This window comes from Triturus cristatus, chromosome 3_1 (genome assembly GCF_964204655.1).
Source record: "Triturus cristatus chromosome 3_1, aTriCri1.1, whole genome shotgun sequence".
NCBI lineage: Eukaryota > Metazoa > Chordata > Amphibia > Caudata > Salamandridae > Triturus > Triturus cristatus.
In genome coordinates this window covers 1,088,232,323-1,088,250,308 of record NC_140583.1, presented here as the reverse complement: position 1 = coordinate 1,088,250,308, position 17,986 = coordinate 1,088,232,323, and the positions used below count along the sequence as shown (strand labels likewise).

General features: G+C 48.4%; 1 protein-coding gene across 2 annotated transcripts in view; it reads right to left on the bottom strand.

The window, feature by feature from the left end:
- ARHGEF12 (Rho guanine nucleotide exchange factor 12) overlaps positions 1-17,986 on the bottom strand; it is a 715,358-nt gene that overhangs the window by 372,229 nt on the left and 325,143 nt on the right. For both annotated transcript variants that reach the window (XM_085645963.1, XM_085645964.1), the window contains 3 exons: positions 4,449-4,557; positions 2,469-2,681; positions 1,179-1,314 (listed from right to left, as the gene is read on the bottom strand). In XM_085645963.1, the coding sequence (XP_085502089.1) occupies positions 1,179-1,314; positions 2,469-2,681; positions 4,449-4,557 (458 nt within the window). The remainder of the gene's footprint in view (positions 1-1,178; positions 1,315-2,468; positions 2,682-4,448; positions 4,558-17,986) is intronic.

Sequence of the window (17,986 nt, the reverse complement as noted above, 5' to 3'; positions counted from 1 at the left end):
TCACACATCAGATCACCTAAAACGTAGAACCACTTTGATTCATACTTGTCACAAACCTCTACTTGGTTGAAAGGTAAAGACAACATTGTACCAGCTCGCAATGTAAATGTATGTAAACACCTATCTGCCAGGAAGTAAACTGATTACCCAAGGCTTGACTGTCTCCCAAATGCATGGAGGCAAAATGATCCCAACTTGCATTTTGGCTTTGGTGCTAGCCTCAATTGAGGGAACCGGTCATGCCACAGTCGACCTCGAAAATACCAAAAAAACACACCCACACTCCACTCCACTATAAAGAACCTGCACTGGCTACCCTTGCAAGCTTTCATCATCTACATGACCTGCTGCACTGAAGCTAAAAATCGTACTATCTTGGCAGCCCAAAGGAACTAAAGGATACTTGAATTCAAGAACTGCAAACAGAAGCAAACCAGAATTCAATTATTCTCTTTGTACACACAGAGAATCCGTAACAATATTAGTCCTCCTATAAAGGTTACCGCATCCCCTTAGAAATACGGAAAAGGACTAACCTTTTCAAGGAGCATCTCATCAACCACACAACAGGAACTTCTGCGTCAAGGAGATCAACATTAATCCTTCCTCCCCTTTTATTTGTTCTACATGACCCTGAATGTTCCTCAGAGCTCATCTCAGTCTAGTTAAATTTTGCTGGTTGTTTGTTAAGCAAGTATGTCTATCTTGAAGCTTTGTCTGAGCTCAGGGAGGACAGGGAAGGGTGTGTCAAGCGAGAGGAAATGAATGTTAGGCCTATACGCATACAATTACCCCTATCCTTACCATACCAGTAGGTTATTAATCCATGTGTGACTTCTGCTTTTTGTTCCACTGAAACTCAAACATGGTAGTATTCCGCAGACAAAGAATGTGACACCCAGGGGCCACAGAGTCAGCAATCAGTCATAAATTGATGTCCAACCTCCTCTCCCACCACCCTCTCCCACCCAATGGTGATTTAGCATTTGACCCCAGTGTGTGATAGGTTATCGTGAATTTATGTTATGAAATAAGCACACTAAAATACAGCCATTCCCTCCCTATTGATTGGCTTCTTCAATATAAACCCTACTTTTTCTCCATCCAATCTTCCACTGCAACACCTATACATCTCCAACTCTGTGGGAGGCATGTCTAGAAGATTTTGCTGCATATACCTTTCCAGCAAAGAGTCCTCTTCCTGAAGATGGTCCAGCACAGGAGATGGAAAGTCAAAAAAAGTGCTGCTTGGAGTGCGTGGCGTGCTATCAAAGGAATCAGCTGATGACAAGGACTCCCCGGTTTGCTTCGAACCTTGAAAATAAGGGGTTCAAAGGAAAAGCCATTAGAGAAGAGCGCCAGACATATCAAAGAGAGGGAGAGTATGAAGGTAAAGGGAGAGAGAATGAAAAATGAAAAACATTGCAGTTGTGGGAAAGAACATGAGGGACAGGAGAGGAACTAAGCGTACACTGCCATAAGCAGAGACGAGATGGTCTCATATAGGCACTAGAAAGAAGGGACATAGGAATTGGGCAAACAAGAAAGTGAGACTGCAAAAAAACACAACAGACATGTGGGCACCAAAGAGAAAAGGACATGATAGAGCAAGAGAAAGAGGCAACGAGAAAAAGGAAAAATATTTAAAAAGTAGTGAGTAGTAGGCAGTAAAAGACAAAGAAAGCATTATCCCAGGCAGACATAGGAAGAAGAGCTAAGGGAGGCCAGGACTACCACCATATAGAAATAGGGTAACCAGAAAGACCAGAAAAAGGAAGTAACAGAAGCTGGCAGCCAAGACAACACAGCCTAGGCAGGCATCATAGAGAGAAACAAAGAGGAAGCAGCCACCATTCAAAGAAATTCAGTAGAGGTGTAGAGGCAGAAACAGTGCACCAACAATAGGAGAGAGGTGGAAAAAGGGAAAGACTAATAACTAAGTGGCTAAAACCAGTCTCATCTAAATCCAAGGGTGTGCCAAAGGAATAGGGACACTGGTGCCAAGGGGATATTCGGGCACAGAAGAATCAGACATAGGGAATGGAAAAACAAAAGGCTGTTGGGGCGTGTGAGAGATGCCAGAGAATTAAATGAGGTCCAAAGATGAGCACTATGAAACAAAACGGCTGCACGCACATGACCGGGAGAATGGTTACTTTATGCCAATAGGGAGGTACTAGGATTCAATTAGTCTTAAAGACAAACAACAGATGGGAAGAAATCACAAACCAAAAGTGCATAGCAGTGATAGAACCGACGGACATCAATGGGAGAGAAGTACAATAAACACTAGGTGAAAGTAATTAGCAGAAATGGAATGGATGGGAGCATATGAGCAAAAGAAGGAAAGAGGAAAAACATTCATTTAGCAATAAAAGTTAGAAGATAACAAAGGAAGAAGGAAGGAACCTACACCCTGAACTACAAAAAATGTATCCAAGCGCTCCCCACTTGTGAACAGCACTCACCTGTTTCATTCTCCTTCCCTCCATCTGTAGAACAAGAGCCCACTGCTGCAAGTGGGGACATGGACCCAGAAGGCAAGGGAACACCATCCACCCCATCATTGGCAGCAACACTCTGGCGAAGACGGCTAGACTCCCCAGGCTCAGGGCTGCTGGACGAAGATGCCGGAACGTTTTTAGGGTGGCGCTGTTTATGCATGTCCATTGCTCTGCCAACTAAACATAAGCACAGTGGCATCTCTTTCAGTAAACCAGAAATTTAGTATATTGGCTTTTCAAAACTGTTCCACACCAGGATCAAGTAATTCCATAAATGAGGAGATCATTTGAGTGAACCACAGAAATATGCCAGAAAGGGTCGAGTTATGGACAGCAGCACACTTTGTCTACCGTGAAGGTGGCACACAGTCCTGAGGACCAAGATCATCTACAGAAGACCTCTAGCAGGGAATAACATATGTAAAGTAGATGGGGGTGTGCCCTTTCTCTAGCATCTGCAGCAAAATTGCCTCTGCATGGCACAATGCTCATCTGGGTATATCATAATATTCTTCCAGCCAACTACTATACTACCTACAGAACCATGAGGTGTTCAAATGTTTATCCACTCAAAATGGTGACCTAGAACGTAGACTCCAGGCAGAGCTCAGAATCCATTCCACCACCTTCTTCCCAAAGACCGTCAAGTGGATAAGCACGTAACAGAATCCATACAAAATAGAATCAGGTTCCTGGTGAACTCCCTCAACTGTGGAGATATGCGACCAATGACACAAATGGACTGTACCCTACAGCCATGTAATACCGAAGGCTCACAGATATCAAGATGCAAACTCACAGCTACAGAGAAACAGGCAATTCAGCTGATAGTGTGTGTTATATAAAAAGTATAATATTTAATTAGCCTATTCACAGAGTACTGCTGGCTGACTTGCCTAGTTGCATTGCAAAATAGCACTTCATGGTAGCTAATAGAATATACAACAATATAAAAAACAATAGCCATAACGATAACGATGTCAACAAAAAAACACAACAACTTTTTGTGTAGTGCTTTATAGTACTGTGCTTAGCACTGGGAAGACAGCTGTTTCTATTTATCTAAATTAATGTTGCTTAGCTGACTTATCTGAGAATAACGAAAGGCTGAATTTGCCATGCCATGATTAAATTTGTGACCTGCAGGTCAAATAATGATGTTGGCAGAAACAGCTAAATCATCTTAACCAATCTATATCTGTGTTAATAAAGCAGATTCTTGAGTACATTTCTAAAAAGCAAGCAAAAAGCCAGCTCACTACACTTACAGCCAAAACCAAAGTGCCAGACAAATGTGCCATAAATGCTGCACTAGACAAAAGCTGAGTAAATTGAATGAGCATAGTTCCTAAAAAACTCTGTCAGATTTAATGGTACTGAAAAATGGAGCCACATCTACTTGCATCAGTCCTTATGCACCACCGAGTAAAAATAGTACACAATAAATACAGGAACCTTTGGTGGATTCTGCATTCTGACATAAAGAGAACATTTGGAAAGGGTACTTAAATAGTGCACATATTTGATATGAAAAGTGAATATGATACACCTCTTACAAAACAACTGGCATTAGACCAGATATCATAAAACTGACAGTGCCCTGCAATGTTCTCAAGTAACTGAACATGCTTGCAGCAAGTGCAACCCTCCCTACTCCATGATCAACGGCACACTGCCCAGCCTGACCCTGCAGGGTGACTCCAAAGGTGGTGTTTTCTCATATGGTCAATGTCCTCTTTATTGTGGCTGGAAGTGATGGGTGAAGAACGGCATCAACATAAGTGCTCATGCAGAAATTGACTGATCATACATCTTTCAAACAAAACAATGGGCCATTGAGACTGCAGTGGCAATTCCTGTCTAACAATGCCCATCTCACTGGGAAACATGCAGCATCTGTTCTACAGGAGCACGGCGATGCTGATTAGGCATTTATGCACTTACTTGCACTGCTGTCATGGCGGCTGATCCTGCGTTGAGGCCCCAAGATACTCTGGAACACTCGCCTCTTACCCTTGTCATCACCCTCGCGATCCTTCTTTTCCTTCATACTCTGTAACCAAATTAAACAAAAGAAACTTTTAGGCGAAAGCTGCACACATTTCCTCATAAGATTAATTTTTATCAGAGAGTATAACTTTGGAAAAGGATATTAAAAAACAAACATTAGGCTGGTGATAGAGATGTGAGCTGCAGCCAGCAATATCTGTAGCTTGCAGAAACATTTGACAGACCCGATTAGTTTCGGAGGAGAGAAAAGAATGGGGTTCCGAAGGGAGAAACGCAAAATGTCAGAAAAGGAGTTAAAGAACCAATAACTGAACACAGCTCTAATAATCAGTGCAGTGGACTGGAGGAGAAGTTAACGTACAAGTTACAACTTGTGTAACAATATATCTGTAAGAGACATTAGTTAGTGATAGATTCCTTACCTTAGAATATCCCAGGCGTCAGACTGGATCTGGAAAGCTTTCATCAGCAGTACCCCTGGGCATCGGAAGGTGGCGTTGTGCGGCTCCGCGTCCGTCGCTGGCATCGTAAGCACCGAGATGACGTCACGAAGACTACTTAGGCGCCACTCATGCGCACTGACGTCAGTTCTGTACAAGACTTTCCGTGCCAGGAACGCAAAGCCATGCAAGAAACTGACCACTGGTGCCATGAAACTAGGGCCCTGAAAAGGATTACCTTAACCCTGGAAATCAGTTCGCAGAACGGGGAGCATGGGTGGGGCGGTAAGAAATCTATCACTAACTAATGTCTCTTACAGATATACCGTTACACAAGTAGTAACTTGTGCATCTGAAAGAGACACGTTAGTTATACATTCCTTACCTTAGAATAGATACCCCAGCAATACCTACCCCGGAGGAGGGTCTGCGAACAAAAACCACACCAGAAAGTCCCGGAGAACCGAACGGCCGAAGAAGTCGTCTCTTTGGACTTGGCTGTCTAGGCAGTAGTACTTGGTAAAAGTGTGCAGCAAGGCCCACGTAGCTGCCTGACAGATGTCCTGCAAGGGAATGCCGCCTCCCAAAGTAGTAGTGGCTGCCGTTACCCTGGTAGAATGGGCACGCAGCCCCACAGGAGGCTCCTCCTTAGCCAACGAGTAACAGGCTTTGATGCAGAGAAGGACCCACTGAGAAATGGTCCGTTTGTGCACGGCCCGACCTTTTTTTGGAGCTCACTTCGCCAACAAAAAGTTGGTCATCCACCCGGAACTGTTGTATGCGCTTCAGATACAATGAGCGCGCATGTTTTGGGTCCAGACGATGGAGCCTCTCTTCTTCTTTTGAAGGATGCGGAGGCGGAAAGAAGGTGGGCAAAGTGATGGTCTGCCCGATGTGGAAGGGCGTGACGACCTTTGGCAAGAAAGAAGCACGAGTCCTTAAAACCACTTTGTTTGGATGTACAGAGAGAAAAGGAGGTTTAGAAGAAAGAGCCTGGAGCTCACTCACTCTTCTGGCAGAGGTGATAGCTACCAGAGTGAGAAGACGTAAAGGACAGTTATGAAGTAGCTCAAAGGGAGCACACATCAGAGTCCCATTGAGGCATTATGAGGGCACGGGAGGAAACGTGTGTGTAATGCCTTTCAGGAAGTGATTAACAATTGGTGACTTAAAAAGAGAAGGTTGATCTGGAAGCCCTAGAAAGGCAGAAATGGCCAAGAGATAACCTTTGATAGTGCCCAGAGCAGAGCCCTGTTGGGCCAAAGAGAGAAGGAACAGAAGGACCTCGGAAAGAGGGGCAGCAAGGGGATCCACCGCCTTTGCTGTGCACCATGCCACAAATTTATTCCACCCGCAGGCGTATACTGTCTTAGTGGAGGGATGCCTGGCTGCCAGAATAATGTCAGACTTCAGAAGGAAGGTCGAAAGCTGTCAACTGTTGCAGCTCAATCTCCACGCATGAAGTTGCAGGCTGGGCAGTTTCAGGTGGAGGGCCGTCCCCTGTTGCGTCGACACAAGATCCTGCCGAAGAGGGAGGGGGAGCGATCCCCATGCTGAGTAGCTCGGGATACCAGTATCTTCATGCCCAATCCGGAGCCACAAGGATGACTATGGCCCGGTCGCGCCGAATCTTCTTCAGCACTCTGGGCAGAAGTGGTATAGGCGGAAAGACGTACAACAGACCGCAGCTCCACTTGTGACGAAAAGCATTGCCGAGCAAGTGCCGCCTTGGAAATTCCAACGCGCAAAATTGATGACATTGCGAGTTCTCTTCGGGGCGAATTGATCTAACCAAGGCTCTCCCCACTGCAGAAAGAGACCTTGTGCCACCTCCGAGTGAAGATGCCGTTCGTGATCCATCATGCATCGGCGGCTCAGTTTGTCCGCTCTGGCGTTCAGAGAACCTGCAAGGTGTTGAACCACCAAGATAATGCCTTGATGTTCCAGCCATGTCCAGAGGTGGAGAGCCTCCTGACAGGGTCCATGACCCTTCCCCGCTCTGTTTGTTACAATACCACATGGCGGTGGTGTTGTCCGTGAACTCAACTCAAAAAGAGATGGGATGTCCTCTTACCATGTCTGCTTTTCGCTTACAGAGAAGTGCCACAGAAGGGAGTAGGTTTCTCACCCTTTGAACTTCTGTTTGGGAAGGCTTTAGAAGCCCTGCAAACTGCACGCCTAACTATCAAGGCATCCAATTGCCAGATAGGGCAGGGCACTGTGGTGTACTTGGGCCACCTTGTTGGTGGAGGCCAGGTACAACCCTTACAGTCCAAGGTACAGGCCATCCAGGACTGGGCAGCTCCAACAACCCAGACCCAAGTCAGGGCATTCCTTGGCTTGACTGGGTACTACAGGAGGTTTGTGAAGGGATATGGGTCCATTGTGACTCCCCTCACAGAACTCACCTCCAAGAAGATGCCCAAGAAGGTTAAATGGACAGTTAGTTGCCAAAAGAAGCAATGCGCTCAGCACAAATTCTGAAGGCTCCAGATTATGCCAAGCAGTTCACAGTGCAGACTGCTGCCTCTGAGCTAGGGATAGGAGCGGTCCTATCCCAGACCAGTGATGAAGGCCAAGACCAACCTGTTGCTTTTATAAGCAGAAGGCTTCTCCCCAGGGAGCAGCATTGGAGTGCCCTGAGAGGGAGGTCTTTGCTGTGGTTTGGTCCCTGAAGAAGTTGAGACCATACCTGTTTGGTACTCACTTCCTAGCTCAAACTGATCACAGACCTCTCAGATGGCTAATGCAAATGAAAGGGGAAAACCCTAAACTGTTGAGGTGGTCCATCTCCCTACAGGGAATGAACTTTGAAGTGAACACAGACCTGGGACTGCCAATGCCGATGGACTTTCCAAGTTCTTCCACTTAGACCTAGAAGACATTCTAGGGCAAGGTTGTCTCATCATCTTTCGTTTGGGGGGGGGGGTTGTGTGAGAAAGTGCCCTCTTTCTTGCATGGTATGCCCCCTCTTTAGGCTGAATTGCTGATGTTCTTTGACTGAGTGTACTCTGGGCTCCTGCTAATCAGGTACCCAGGGCCTATGTTCCTTCCCTAAAACTGCATTGAAGCCTAAACCCAATTGGCATCTCTGGCCACATGTCAGCCCATGGTAAATGGTACCACAGGTACCCAAGACACTGTGACCAGAGAAGACCTCTACGGGCTGCAGCAATTATTGTGCCACCCTAAGAGGCCCTGTACCCTGACACACACACACACTGCCTTTCCAGGCTGTGTGTGTTGGTGCAGAACAAAGTGAAGTCGTCATGGCATACATCCCTGTGTTCCATGCCCACAAGCCACTGCCCTGGCATACATCAGTCACCCCTCTAGCTGGGTGCCCTATACCAGTGGTGAGGGTACAGGTGCATGAGTCATGTACCCCGACAGTGCCCAAGAGCATTCCTGGGCACTGTAAGTGCAGTGCTGCCAGTAAGAGTATATGGTGCTGGGAGTTTGTCATTACGAACCCCACAGCACCATAATGGCTACACTGGAGACTGGGAAGTTTGGTATCAAACTTCTCAGCACATTAAACCCACACTGATGCCAGTGTGGGATTTAATGTAAAATGAACTAAAGAGGGCATCTTAGAGATGCCCCCTGAAACTCAACCAACTTCTAATGACCTGTCTGAGTGGCTGCCTAGGCTGCCACCACGAGACAGGTTTCTGGACCCCATTGGTCAAGAGCTGCTGCTCTCGGGGGCCTGAAACAATGCACATCCTGGGACGAGGTGCCAAGCCTCCTCCCCCAGGATGGGCAGGGCTCACGAAGGAGAAGCTTCAAAGGCATGCTGCCTTTGTGAGCCACTCCAGACCAATTGCTGCTTTCAGCAACTGGTCCCCACAGGTTCTACCCCCCACTTTGGGCAGGAGAATCGACGGGAAAAACAAGTGAGGAAGAGAGGTGTGCCCACCTCTGCCAACTCCACCCCTCAGGTGGGGAAGGCGAGGTGAGGTGAAGCACAACCTCGAGTCCCCGCCATCTTGAGGATGGGAGGACACAGCCAATCAGGGACAGGCTACTGCCCCTCCTCCCACTGGAGTGTGGCAGAATAGGGGGTGTACCCATCCCAGGGAAGGGACCCATTGGTCCCTGCCCTTTACCTACCGGTAACGCCCCTAAATTTAGTATTTAGGGGGCACCCTGAAACTTGCTTCCTCAGATCCAGAAAGAAGATAAGAAGAAGGATGAAGAGCCGTGCAGAGCTAACAAGAGGACAACGCCCACTGACTTGGCCCCAGCCCTACAGGCCTGTCTCCCCTCGAACCTGTTCCTGCGAATTCCTGGTGTGTCCTGCAGCCAGCAGCCTCAACAACCACGGAGGACCTGCCTGCCTGCCTTCACTTCAAAGACTGAATCTCCCGTGAACACCGAACTTGTTCAGACTGCCGCTTCTGGTGCCAGCCAGAGACCGCAAATCCAGCCCACTCTGCACCCGCCGAACCCGGCCCGAGCTCAAGTGGAAAAAAACCACAAGGAGGTCACCCCGGCGATCCTGACCAGAGATCCAGCGACCCCTAACCTGCCTCAAGCATCCAGCAGACACCTGCAGCCTAAATCCAGAAGGCCCCCCAACCGCGACCAGGAGCTGGTAAGAAGATCCAACCCCAAAAGGCACCCCTGCACCCGACGCCCCACGGCCTTGTGTGCCCAAGCAGACGGTGCCTAACCAACCCTTAACTCCCCAACTTACCTCTCCAAGTGGTTGTCACACCCAGAACTCCTTCGTCTCCCTGCCTGCAGTGCTTTTGCAAACTGGAGGTTCTCCATAGAAAACAACAGGGTGCCCGACGTCGAAACAACACTCTGCACCCAGATGCCCCAGTGCCGCTGAGGGGGCACCTTTTGTGCTACTTTGTTTCCCCATTTGCCCTGACCTTAACCCTAGGAGCTTTGCTCCGACAACCCAGTGGCCTGCTTGCCAGCAGCCACCAACCGGAGGCCCCCTATCCCCCATTGGATAACATTTGGCCCCTACACTCTGCACCCGGTCGCCCTAGTGCCGCTGAGGGTGCAACAACAGTGCATCACTGACCCTGGGGGACCCCTGAGTTTAACCCCAGAACCTTAACTCCCACAGTTGTTTACTTACCTGTGAACCGTTAACCGTTTTTCCTCCCATAGGATAACATTGACACTTTTTCTCCAAAAAGTAAGTGTGGAGTTTTGAAACCTAAAAATATTCTTTAAAAATCGTACGAATGACCAAAACGTGTTTACTCACCTGTTTGCAGGAAACGTCCCAGTGCTGAATCTACGTATCCAGCACTGAGTTAGAAAAGTAACGTGAAAAGTAACTTACCTGTAATTTACTAAAAAAGCCTATTCATTTCAAGGTACTGCATTTGCTAAGTGTTGCATACTACTGCTCCCTGTAAATCAAACAAAGTAAAGAACAAGTTACTTACCTTCGGTAACGCTTTTTTCTGGTGGATACAGTGTCTGCCTGTGGATTCCTCACCTTGTGAATATCCCCTGCGCCAGCAACATTCGGAAACTTTTGTAGCAGTCCACGCCGATGAGGTCGAAGACGACGTCACAGAGGCACGGCTCCGCTCGCGACTCCGCTGACGTCACCGGCTCCATAAGAAGACCTCCTCGGCGTGATGACGTCAGTTCCGCCCCTTTTTTCCGTGCCTTCGAGGCACACGGACGGACTGACAGCAATATATATACACAGTATACACAGTACACAATATGCAGATCAACACACATAGTGTGGAGAATGAATAGAAAGGCCAAAGAAAGACACAATGCCTTTGACAGTAACATACACATTTTGAAATACCATCATCAGAATAGTAGACTAAAACATTATTAACAGAACCTTAGGTATAGAAGCATGGACAACGGGGAGGCGGGTGGGTCAGTGAGGAATCCACAGGCAGATACTGTATCCACCAGAAAAAGCGTTACCGAAGGTAAGTAACTTGTTCTTCTGATGGATACATCTGCCAGTGGATTCCTCACCTTGTGAATAGATTCCACAGCAGTCCCCACTCCCGGAGGAGGGTGTCCACCCTTCTATACCAAAAAGTCCTGAAGGACGGATCGCGCAAAATGTCCGTCCCTCCTCACCTCGGTGTCCAAGTGATAATGTTTTGCAAAGGTGTGGAGGGAGGCCCAAGTTGCCGCCCTACAAATGTCCTCCACAGGAACACCCCTAGATAAAGCAGACGTAGAAGACTTTGCCCTGGTAGAATGATCCCTCAAACCCTCCGGAGGCTCCTTATCAGCTAGGGAGTAGCAGATCTTGATGCATAGTACAATCCATCTGGACAGGGTGCGCTTGTGCACCGCACGACCCTTTCTGCAGCCAGCAAAGCCCACAAAGAGCTGGTCATCAATCCTGTAGTCTTTTGTCCTGTCCAGGTAAAAGCTCACCGCCCTCTTAGGGTCCAAGCGGTGAAGTCTCTCCTCCTCCTTGGAAGGGTGAGGGGGAGGATAGAAAGAAGGAAGGGTAATAGACTGCCCCAGATGGAAGGGAGTTACCACCTTAGGCAAAAACGCAGCCCTGGTCCTAAGTACCATTCGTTCAGCATGCACAGTCAAGAATGGGGGTTTTGAACTAAGAGCCTGAAGCTCACTTACCCTCCTTGCCGAGGTGATTGCAATGAGGAATACTGTCTTAAAAGACAACAGCCTCAAGGGACACTTATGCAAGGGCTCGAAGGGAGAACCCATAAGATAAGTCAGTACAAGGTTTAAGTCCCATTGAGGTACAATAAAGGGAGTAGGAGGAAATTTATTCATGAGGCCCTTAAGAAACCTAAGCACAATAGGTGATTTAAATAAGGACGGCTGATCCGGCAGGCATAGGAAAGCCGACAAAGCCGATAAAGCCGATAAATATCCTTTTACAGTAGCCACAGCAAAGCCTTGCTGAGCAAGAGAAAGGGCAAACTGTAAAATATTAGACAAACGAGCCTTCAAGGGATCAATTGACCTCTCTCCGCACCAGAGAACGAATTTAGACCATCTATAGGAGTATATGGATTTGGTGGAGTGTCGCCTGGCCGATAAAATAACGTCCACCACATCTGGAGGGAGAGAGAAAGAATTCAGGTTGCCCCGTTCAATCTCCAGGCATGAAGGTGTAAGCTCTGGAGGTGGGGGTGTAGAACCTGCCCCTCCGACTGCGAGAGGAGGTCTGCCCTCAGAGGGAGACGGAGCGGAGGGCACGAGGAGAGGTGGAGAAGATCTGTATACCACACCCTTCTTGGCCAATCCGGGGCGATCAATATGACTTGGGCCCGGTCTTGGCGAATCTTCCTCAGAACCCGAGGAATCAAGGGTATGGGAGGAAACGCGTAAAGGAGTCGAGAGCCCCAACTCAACTGAAACGCATCCTACAACGCACCCTGCATCGGATACTGGAGACTGCAGAACAACGGACAGTGCGCGTTCTCGCGGGTGGCAAACAGATCCACCCGAGGAGTTCCCCACGTCCGAAAGACGTGACAAACCACCTCCGGATGGAGCCTCCACTCGTGGTCGGCGGAAAACTGCCGACTGAGACTGTCCGCACGCACGTTCAGAACACCGGCCAGATGATTCGCCATCAGACAAATCTGATGGTCCCGAGCCCAGGACCATAGACGCAGGGCCTCTCTGCAGAGACAAAGAGACCCCACTCCTCCCTGTTTTTTTATGTACCACATTGCGGTAGTGTTGTCCGTCAGGACTTGAACAGACTGACCGCGAAGGGAAGGGAGGAAGGCCTTGAGTACTAAACGTATCGCCCGTAACTCCAGAAGGTTGATGTGAAGCAACCTTTCCTCTGGAGACCAAAGACCTTTGATCTCCAGATCCCCCAGATGAGCACCCCACCCTAGAGTGGATGCATCCGTTATCACCGTGGCCACCGATGGAGGTAGATGAAAGGGCTTTCCTTGGGACAGATTGCCCTCCACGCTCCACCAAGACAAATCCGCTGCAGCTTCTCTGGAGATCCTCACAGACTCCCTGAGATCTCCCCTGTGCTGATACCACTGCTTGCGGAGGCACCACTGGAGTGCCCTCATGTGCCAGCGTGCATGGTTGACCAACAGGATGCAGGAGGCGAACAGACCGAGCAGGCGAAGGACCTTCAGAACTGGAACGACCGCTCCGCTGAAAAATAAAGGAATCATTTCCTGTATGTCGAGAATCCTTTGAGGAGGAGGGAATGCTCGACACACAGTAGTGTCCAGTACCGCACCTATGAACAGGTTGCGCTGAGAGAGCACTGACAGTTTTGGCGCCAACCTTTTAGCCGAGTCCATAAGCGCATGGATATAGCGTCCCAACAGACAAGTCGCATTTGAAGATTTTAATGCCATACTGGCTGATGAAAAGACCTTCTTGGCCGATTGGTCCACCTTCTTTGCCTCCCTGTCCCCTGGGACTTGAGGAAACGCCCCTTTCGACCGTCCAGAACAAGCCGCCTGAACTACTAGGCTTTCAGGTGAAGGGTGTGAAGATAAAAATTCAGGATCCCCTGGAGCCACCCTATACCTTCTTGCGACTACCTTGGAGACTGCAGGAGCTGAGAAAGGCTTGCGCCATACATCCAGCACAGGTTCCAAAATTGCTTCGTTGAAAGGCAACAGAGGCTCTGAGACCGCAGTTGGAGAATGTAACACCTCAGTTAAAATATTGGACTTGAATTCAGTAGATGGCAATTGAAGGTCCAACAACTCTGCAGCCTTTCTAATTACAGCATGATAGGGTGCCGCGTCTTTAGAGGGTTCATCCGATGGCGGAGTGATCTCCCACTCCGGAGACAAATCCAGACCACTTGCCTCCTTCAATTCGTCGAACACCTCATCAGATTCGACCAATTCCCCCTCTTCAGCCTCATCCATCAGAAAGCGTCTCTCCTCCAGCACTCTCTGCGCCTCCCTTCTTGAACGGATCCGCACCTGCGGCGTCGGCGGCGCCGTGATCGAATCAGACGGCGCCGGCAGTGGCGTCGAACGCGGATCAGCTGGAGCAGCCGGCGTCGAACGAGGTCGAGTCGGCGCCGGCGAAGAGGGAAGCGGCGTCGATGTTCTCGGCGCCGGCATCTGCCAAGACGGCGTCGCTGGGAAGAACGGCATAAATGGTGCTTGAGGGTAAACCTGCGGCACACCCAGATTGAAAGCCATCAGACCCATCGGACCCATAGGTGCACCAGAGGTATACATGGCCCGAGAGAACACCCCGTACATTGCATTGAGATAATGCGAGGGGTCCTGACCTGGATTAGGGAAAGCCGGATACTGGTCAGGTAACACCGGACTCGGGCCTGCCGGCGCCGACGGTGGAACTTGCGGCGTCACAGACTCACCCGGAGCCTGACGATCCTCATCCTGGGCCGGAGTCGGAGACGGAGCCCGAGGACTTGCAGGATCTGGAGATGGCACCGGCGCCGGAGAGGACGCCGGCACCGGGGATTCAGCCGGAGCCGGCGAAGACACCGGAGAAGATGGAACCGGAGGCGAAGCCGGGACAGGAGAAGGAGACACTGACTCCCTTCGACGCCGAGCAGGCGATTTCGACTTCGACGTCGAAGCCTTATGATGCGACGAATGCCTCCTCTTCTTCTTATGCTTCTTGCTCTTTGAAGCATGTCCCGAAGTCGACTTGGAAGCCGACCTCGACCTGGATCTTCTTCTACCTCTTTTCTCCTTTTTCTTCATCCGGGCGATAAAGAGCTTTGCCTCTCTCTCCTTAAGAGCCTTCGAGCTCATTTTCCTGCAACTCGAACAACCTCCAACGTCATGGTTCGAGGACAAACACCAAACGCAATCGTCATGCGGGTCAGTGATGGACATGTGTTTGCCACATTCACGGCAAGGCTTAAAACCAGACTTCCTTGTCGACATTCTCGAAGAAAGACAGAGAATCTTCAGAATAAACACAAAGTAACAGGTAAAGCTACCAGTAACGATTCCCGAAATCCGTTGGCGTCGTCGGCGCGGAAAAAAGGGAACTGACGTCATCACGCCGAGGAGGTCTTCTAAAGGAGCCGGTGACGTCAGCGGAGTCGCGAGCGGAGCCGTGCCTCTGTGACGTCGTCTTCGACCTCATCGGCGTGGACTGCTACAAAAGTTTCCGAATGTTGCTGGCGCAGGGGATATTCACAAGGTGAGGAATCCACTGGCAGATGTATCCATCAGAAATTTCTATTGCATTTTCAAACTTTTCTATATCCATTAACTTATTACTGAAAAGTATTTAATGCTTACCTGTGCCAGGCTTGCTTGGTTCTAAAAATAAACAACAGTATATTTTTTATACAAAAACAATTGGCCTAGAGTTCAGTTCTTGAGTGTGTGAATTCATTTGCTGACTGAGTGTGTACATCAAATGCTTAACACTGTCCTCTGATACTGCCTTACTGCTTGACCACTCTACCACAATTAGAGAGTAAGGTTGTATCTAACTTTAACCTCTGCCTACCTCTGGGGACACTTGGACTAGCAGGCAGGGTTTGGCGCCAAGTCCACAGCTAATCCACAGTTCTCACGTTCTTCAGCTATTCTTTGTCCTTCTTCTTCTTTAGTCAGTCGAATCTGAGATCCTATATACCAAATTTAGGGTAGTGAAGGGTAGTAGCCAATGGGCTACTTACCCTTGGGGTCACTATACTCCCTATTTGACCACTTTCTGTGGGGAGTGGGCATAACCCTGTCCCAGAGTTCTGAATTCCACCAAAAGTAGGATGGCGGAACTCTTCTTTCATGGAGCACATCAGGTAGCCCACCTTAGGGGTGTGGCTAACCTGGTGGTGCAACTTGCCTACTTGCATAGCTAATTTCCCACCTCTCTTGGTGCCAAATGGGCCTCAGGGCAGGGTGGTGGGATTTCCAAGGTTTGGGGGAAGCCAGGGTTGCATATCAAAGGTGCTAAGTAACTAGTCATCCAGCTGGAGAGGGTGTGAACAACTTCCTTTGGAGCAGGTATTGTTTCTGGCCTCAGAACATGGGCTCTCGTTGCAGGGGCTTTTAGAAAGAAGACTACCAGTAGTTCCTCAGAGAGAGAAGAGGGGTGGAGGTGAATCGGTGATTGAGCCTAAGAGGACTACATGTACACTATGTGTAAAGTGGGTAATCCTTTCGTTGGATTTTAATGCCCTCACACACCCTTTCAGGTGTCATGCTTCATCATCTGGGCTGCTCCTCGTCGGGCCGGCGGTGCAATGCCTAACGGGCTCCCTAAAAAGGGGCACTTTATCGGAGTTCTTTTAATCCAACAGCCGTCAGGTGAAGTGCGGGTGTGTGGGCCTGGTTATTGTAGATACAAAAAGTGAGTTAAAACAGGGTCGAAAGTACCAGTGTGGAAAATCAATTTATTCTAAAGGTCTCCTTCCCTGATTAAAAAGGTGTATGTAGCACTAAGTAGAGTGTAATGTCTCTAGTTGTAGTGCATGGGATTGGTGGTCAACATGTTTCTCGCAATGAGCACGTGCGCTCGCGATTCGTCAGGACCTATCTACAATAGTAAGAGGGGACTATCTATAATATAATGGTCTCCTAGTCACAGTGAGTCATGTGAACAAAAAACTTGTTTCTAAAATACCTGTAAAGGTCTGGTGCTACCTGTAGAAAAAACGATACATTAAATAGATCATTGTTGAGACATATAGCCACAAGTATCAGGAAATATAAATCAAAAAAGGCTTGCAAGGTGATTCATCTCCAACGTAGTTAAAATGCAACAGTGGTGACTGCTGGTGCTTGAGCGTCAACAACTGCTCCTAAAAAGTGGTGTACCAACAAGGTGAACTATAGTGGCTAAACACCTATGTGGGACATTAAAAAACAATCAAGGCGGCAGAAAACATCAGTAAACTCACCCTATTCAGTAGGACTGTAGACCACAACAGGGCTCGGTGGACTCAGCGTGCGGCGAAGGACCTCTAAAAGTAGGTCTGAACTACCGAGTAGTTAAGGTTCTAAAGAAACACTGGAACATTCTCAATACTGGGAAAATGAACCTTGAACCACCTAGATTTGCATACAGACGCACCAAAAACATCAAAGATTTGGTAATACAAACCAGACCCAGACCCAAAATCAAAGCCACTCAGAACACACTCTGGCAACTGCCTGCAGTTAAAGGACATTTCCCGTGTGGTATGTGTACTGCCTGTACATTCACGTCTGTACATAAAATCGTCACCCTTAATACTACTTTTACTTGGGAATTGAGGTCGCATACCAACTGCAACACCAGTAATTGCATTTATCTCCTTACATGTCCCTGCAATTTGTACTACATAGGGATGACGACTAGACCAATAAAATTGCGAATCTCTGAACATCGCAGCAATTTTCGGTGCAAAAAACAGAACACAAAGATCAGTGCCCATTTTCTAGAGAAACAACATTCCCCAGACTCTGTTAAATGGCTGATTCTAGAAACCAACCCCCAATTGTCACAACACAGTCTCTTTAAGAAGGAACAGAGATGGATACACCGTCTGTCTTCGAATGTTATTGGGCTTAATGATGATATCCCCTGGGGAGCCCTTAAGCTCTAACGTGGTATACTCTTGGCAACTAGTTCACTCTTCTGCCTTGATCTTCACTTAGGCTTAAGACCTAAAACAATTGCTGTAATGAATACGCCTTTTAGTGCATGCCAAGGTTCACATTATCAACCACAACCCGTTATTACATACTACTGAGGTTGTCTGTGCATCCTACCTCCTCTCTGCGCTCATTTGACACTATGCAGATAACATTATCGACATCTCGCTTCCCAAACCAAGATGGCCGACAATGTTGTCCTTCTTTCCTTCATGGAAAGGATTTTACACACATCCACTGTTTTTTGGGATCCAAACACTGATTAAACTGCGCATCAATATTTTATTGAGACATAATCCCAGCTGAAGAAAAATAAACCCCGCGCTACTCGAACGAGTTTTAGTTCCGATCATGTGACCTTGTCACGTGATATGACCGGATGCATTTAAGCTTCACCCAGCGTCCTGGTCGCCACCTCCCAGACTCGGTGGCTCGGGTAGGTCCAGAGACTGAGCGTGAGCGGGGC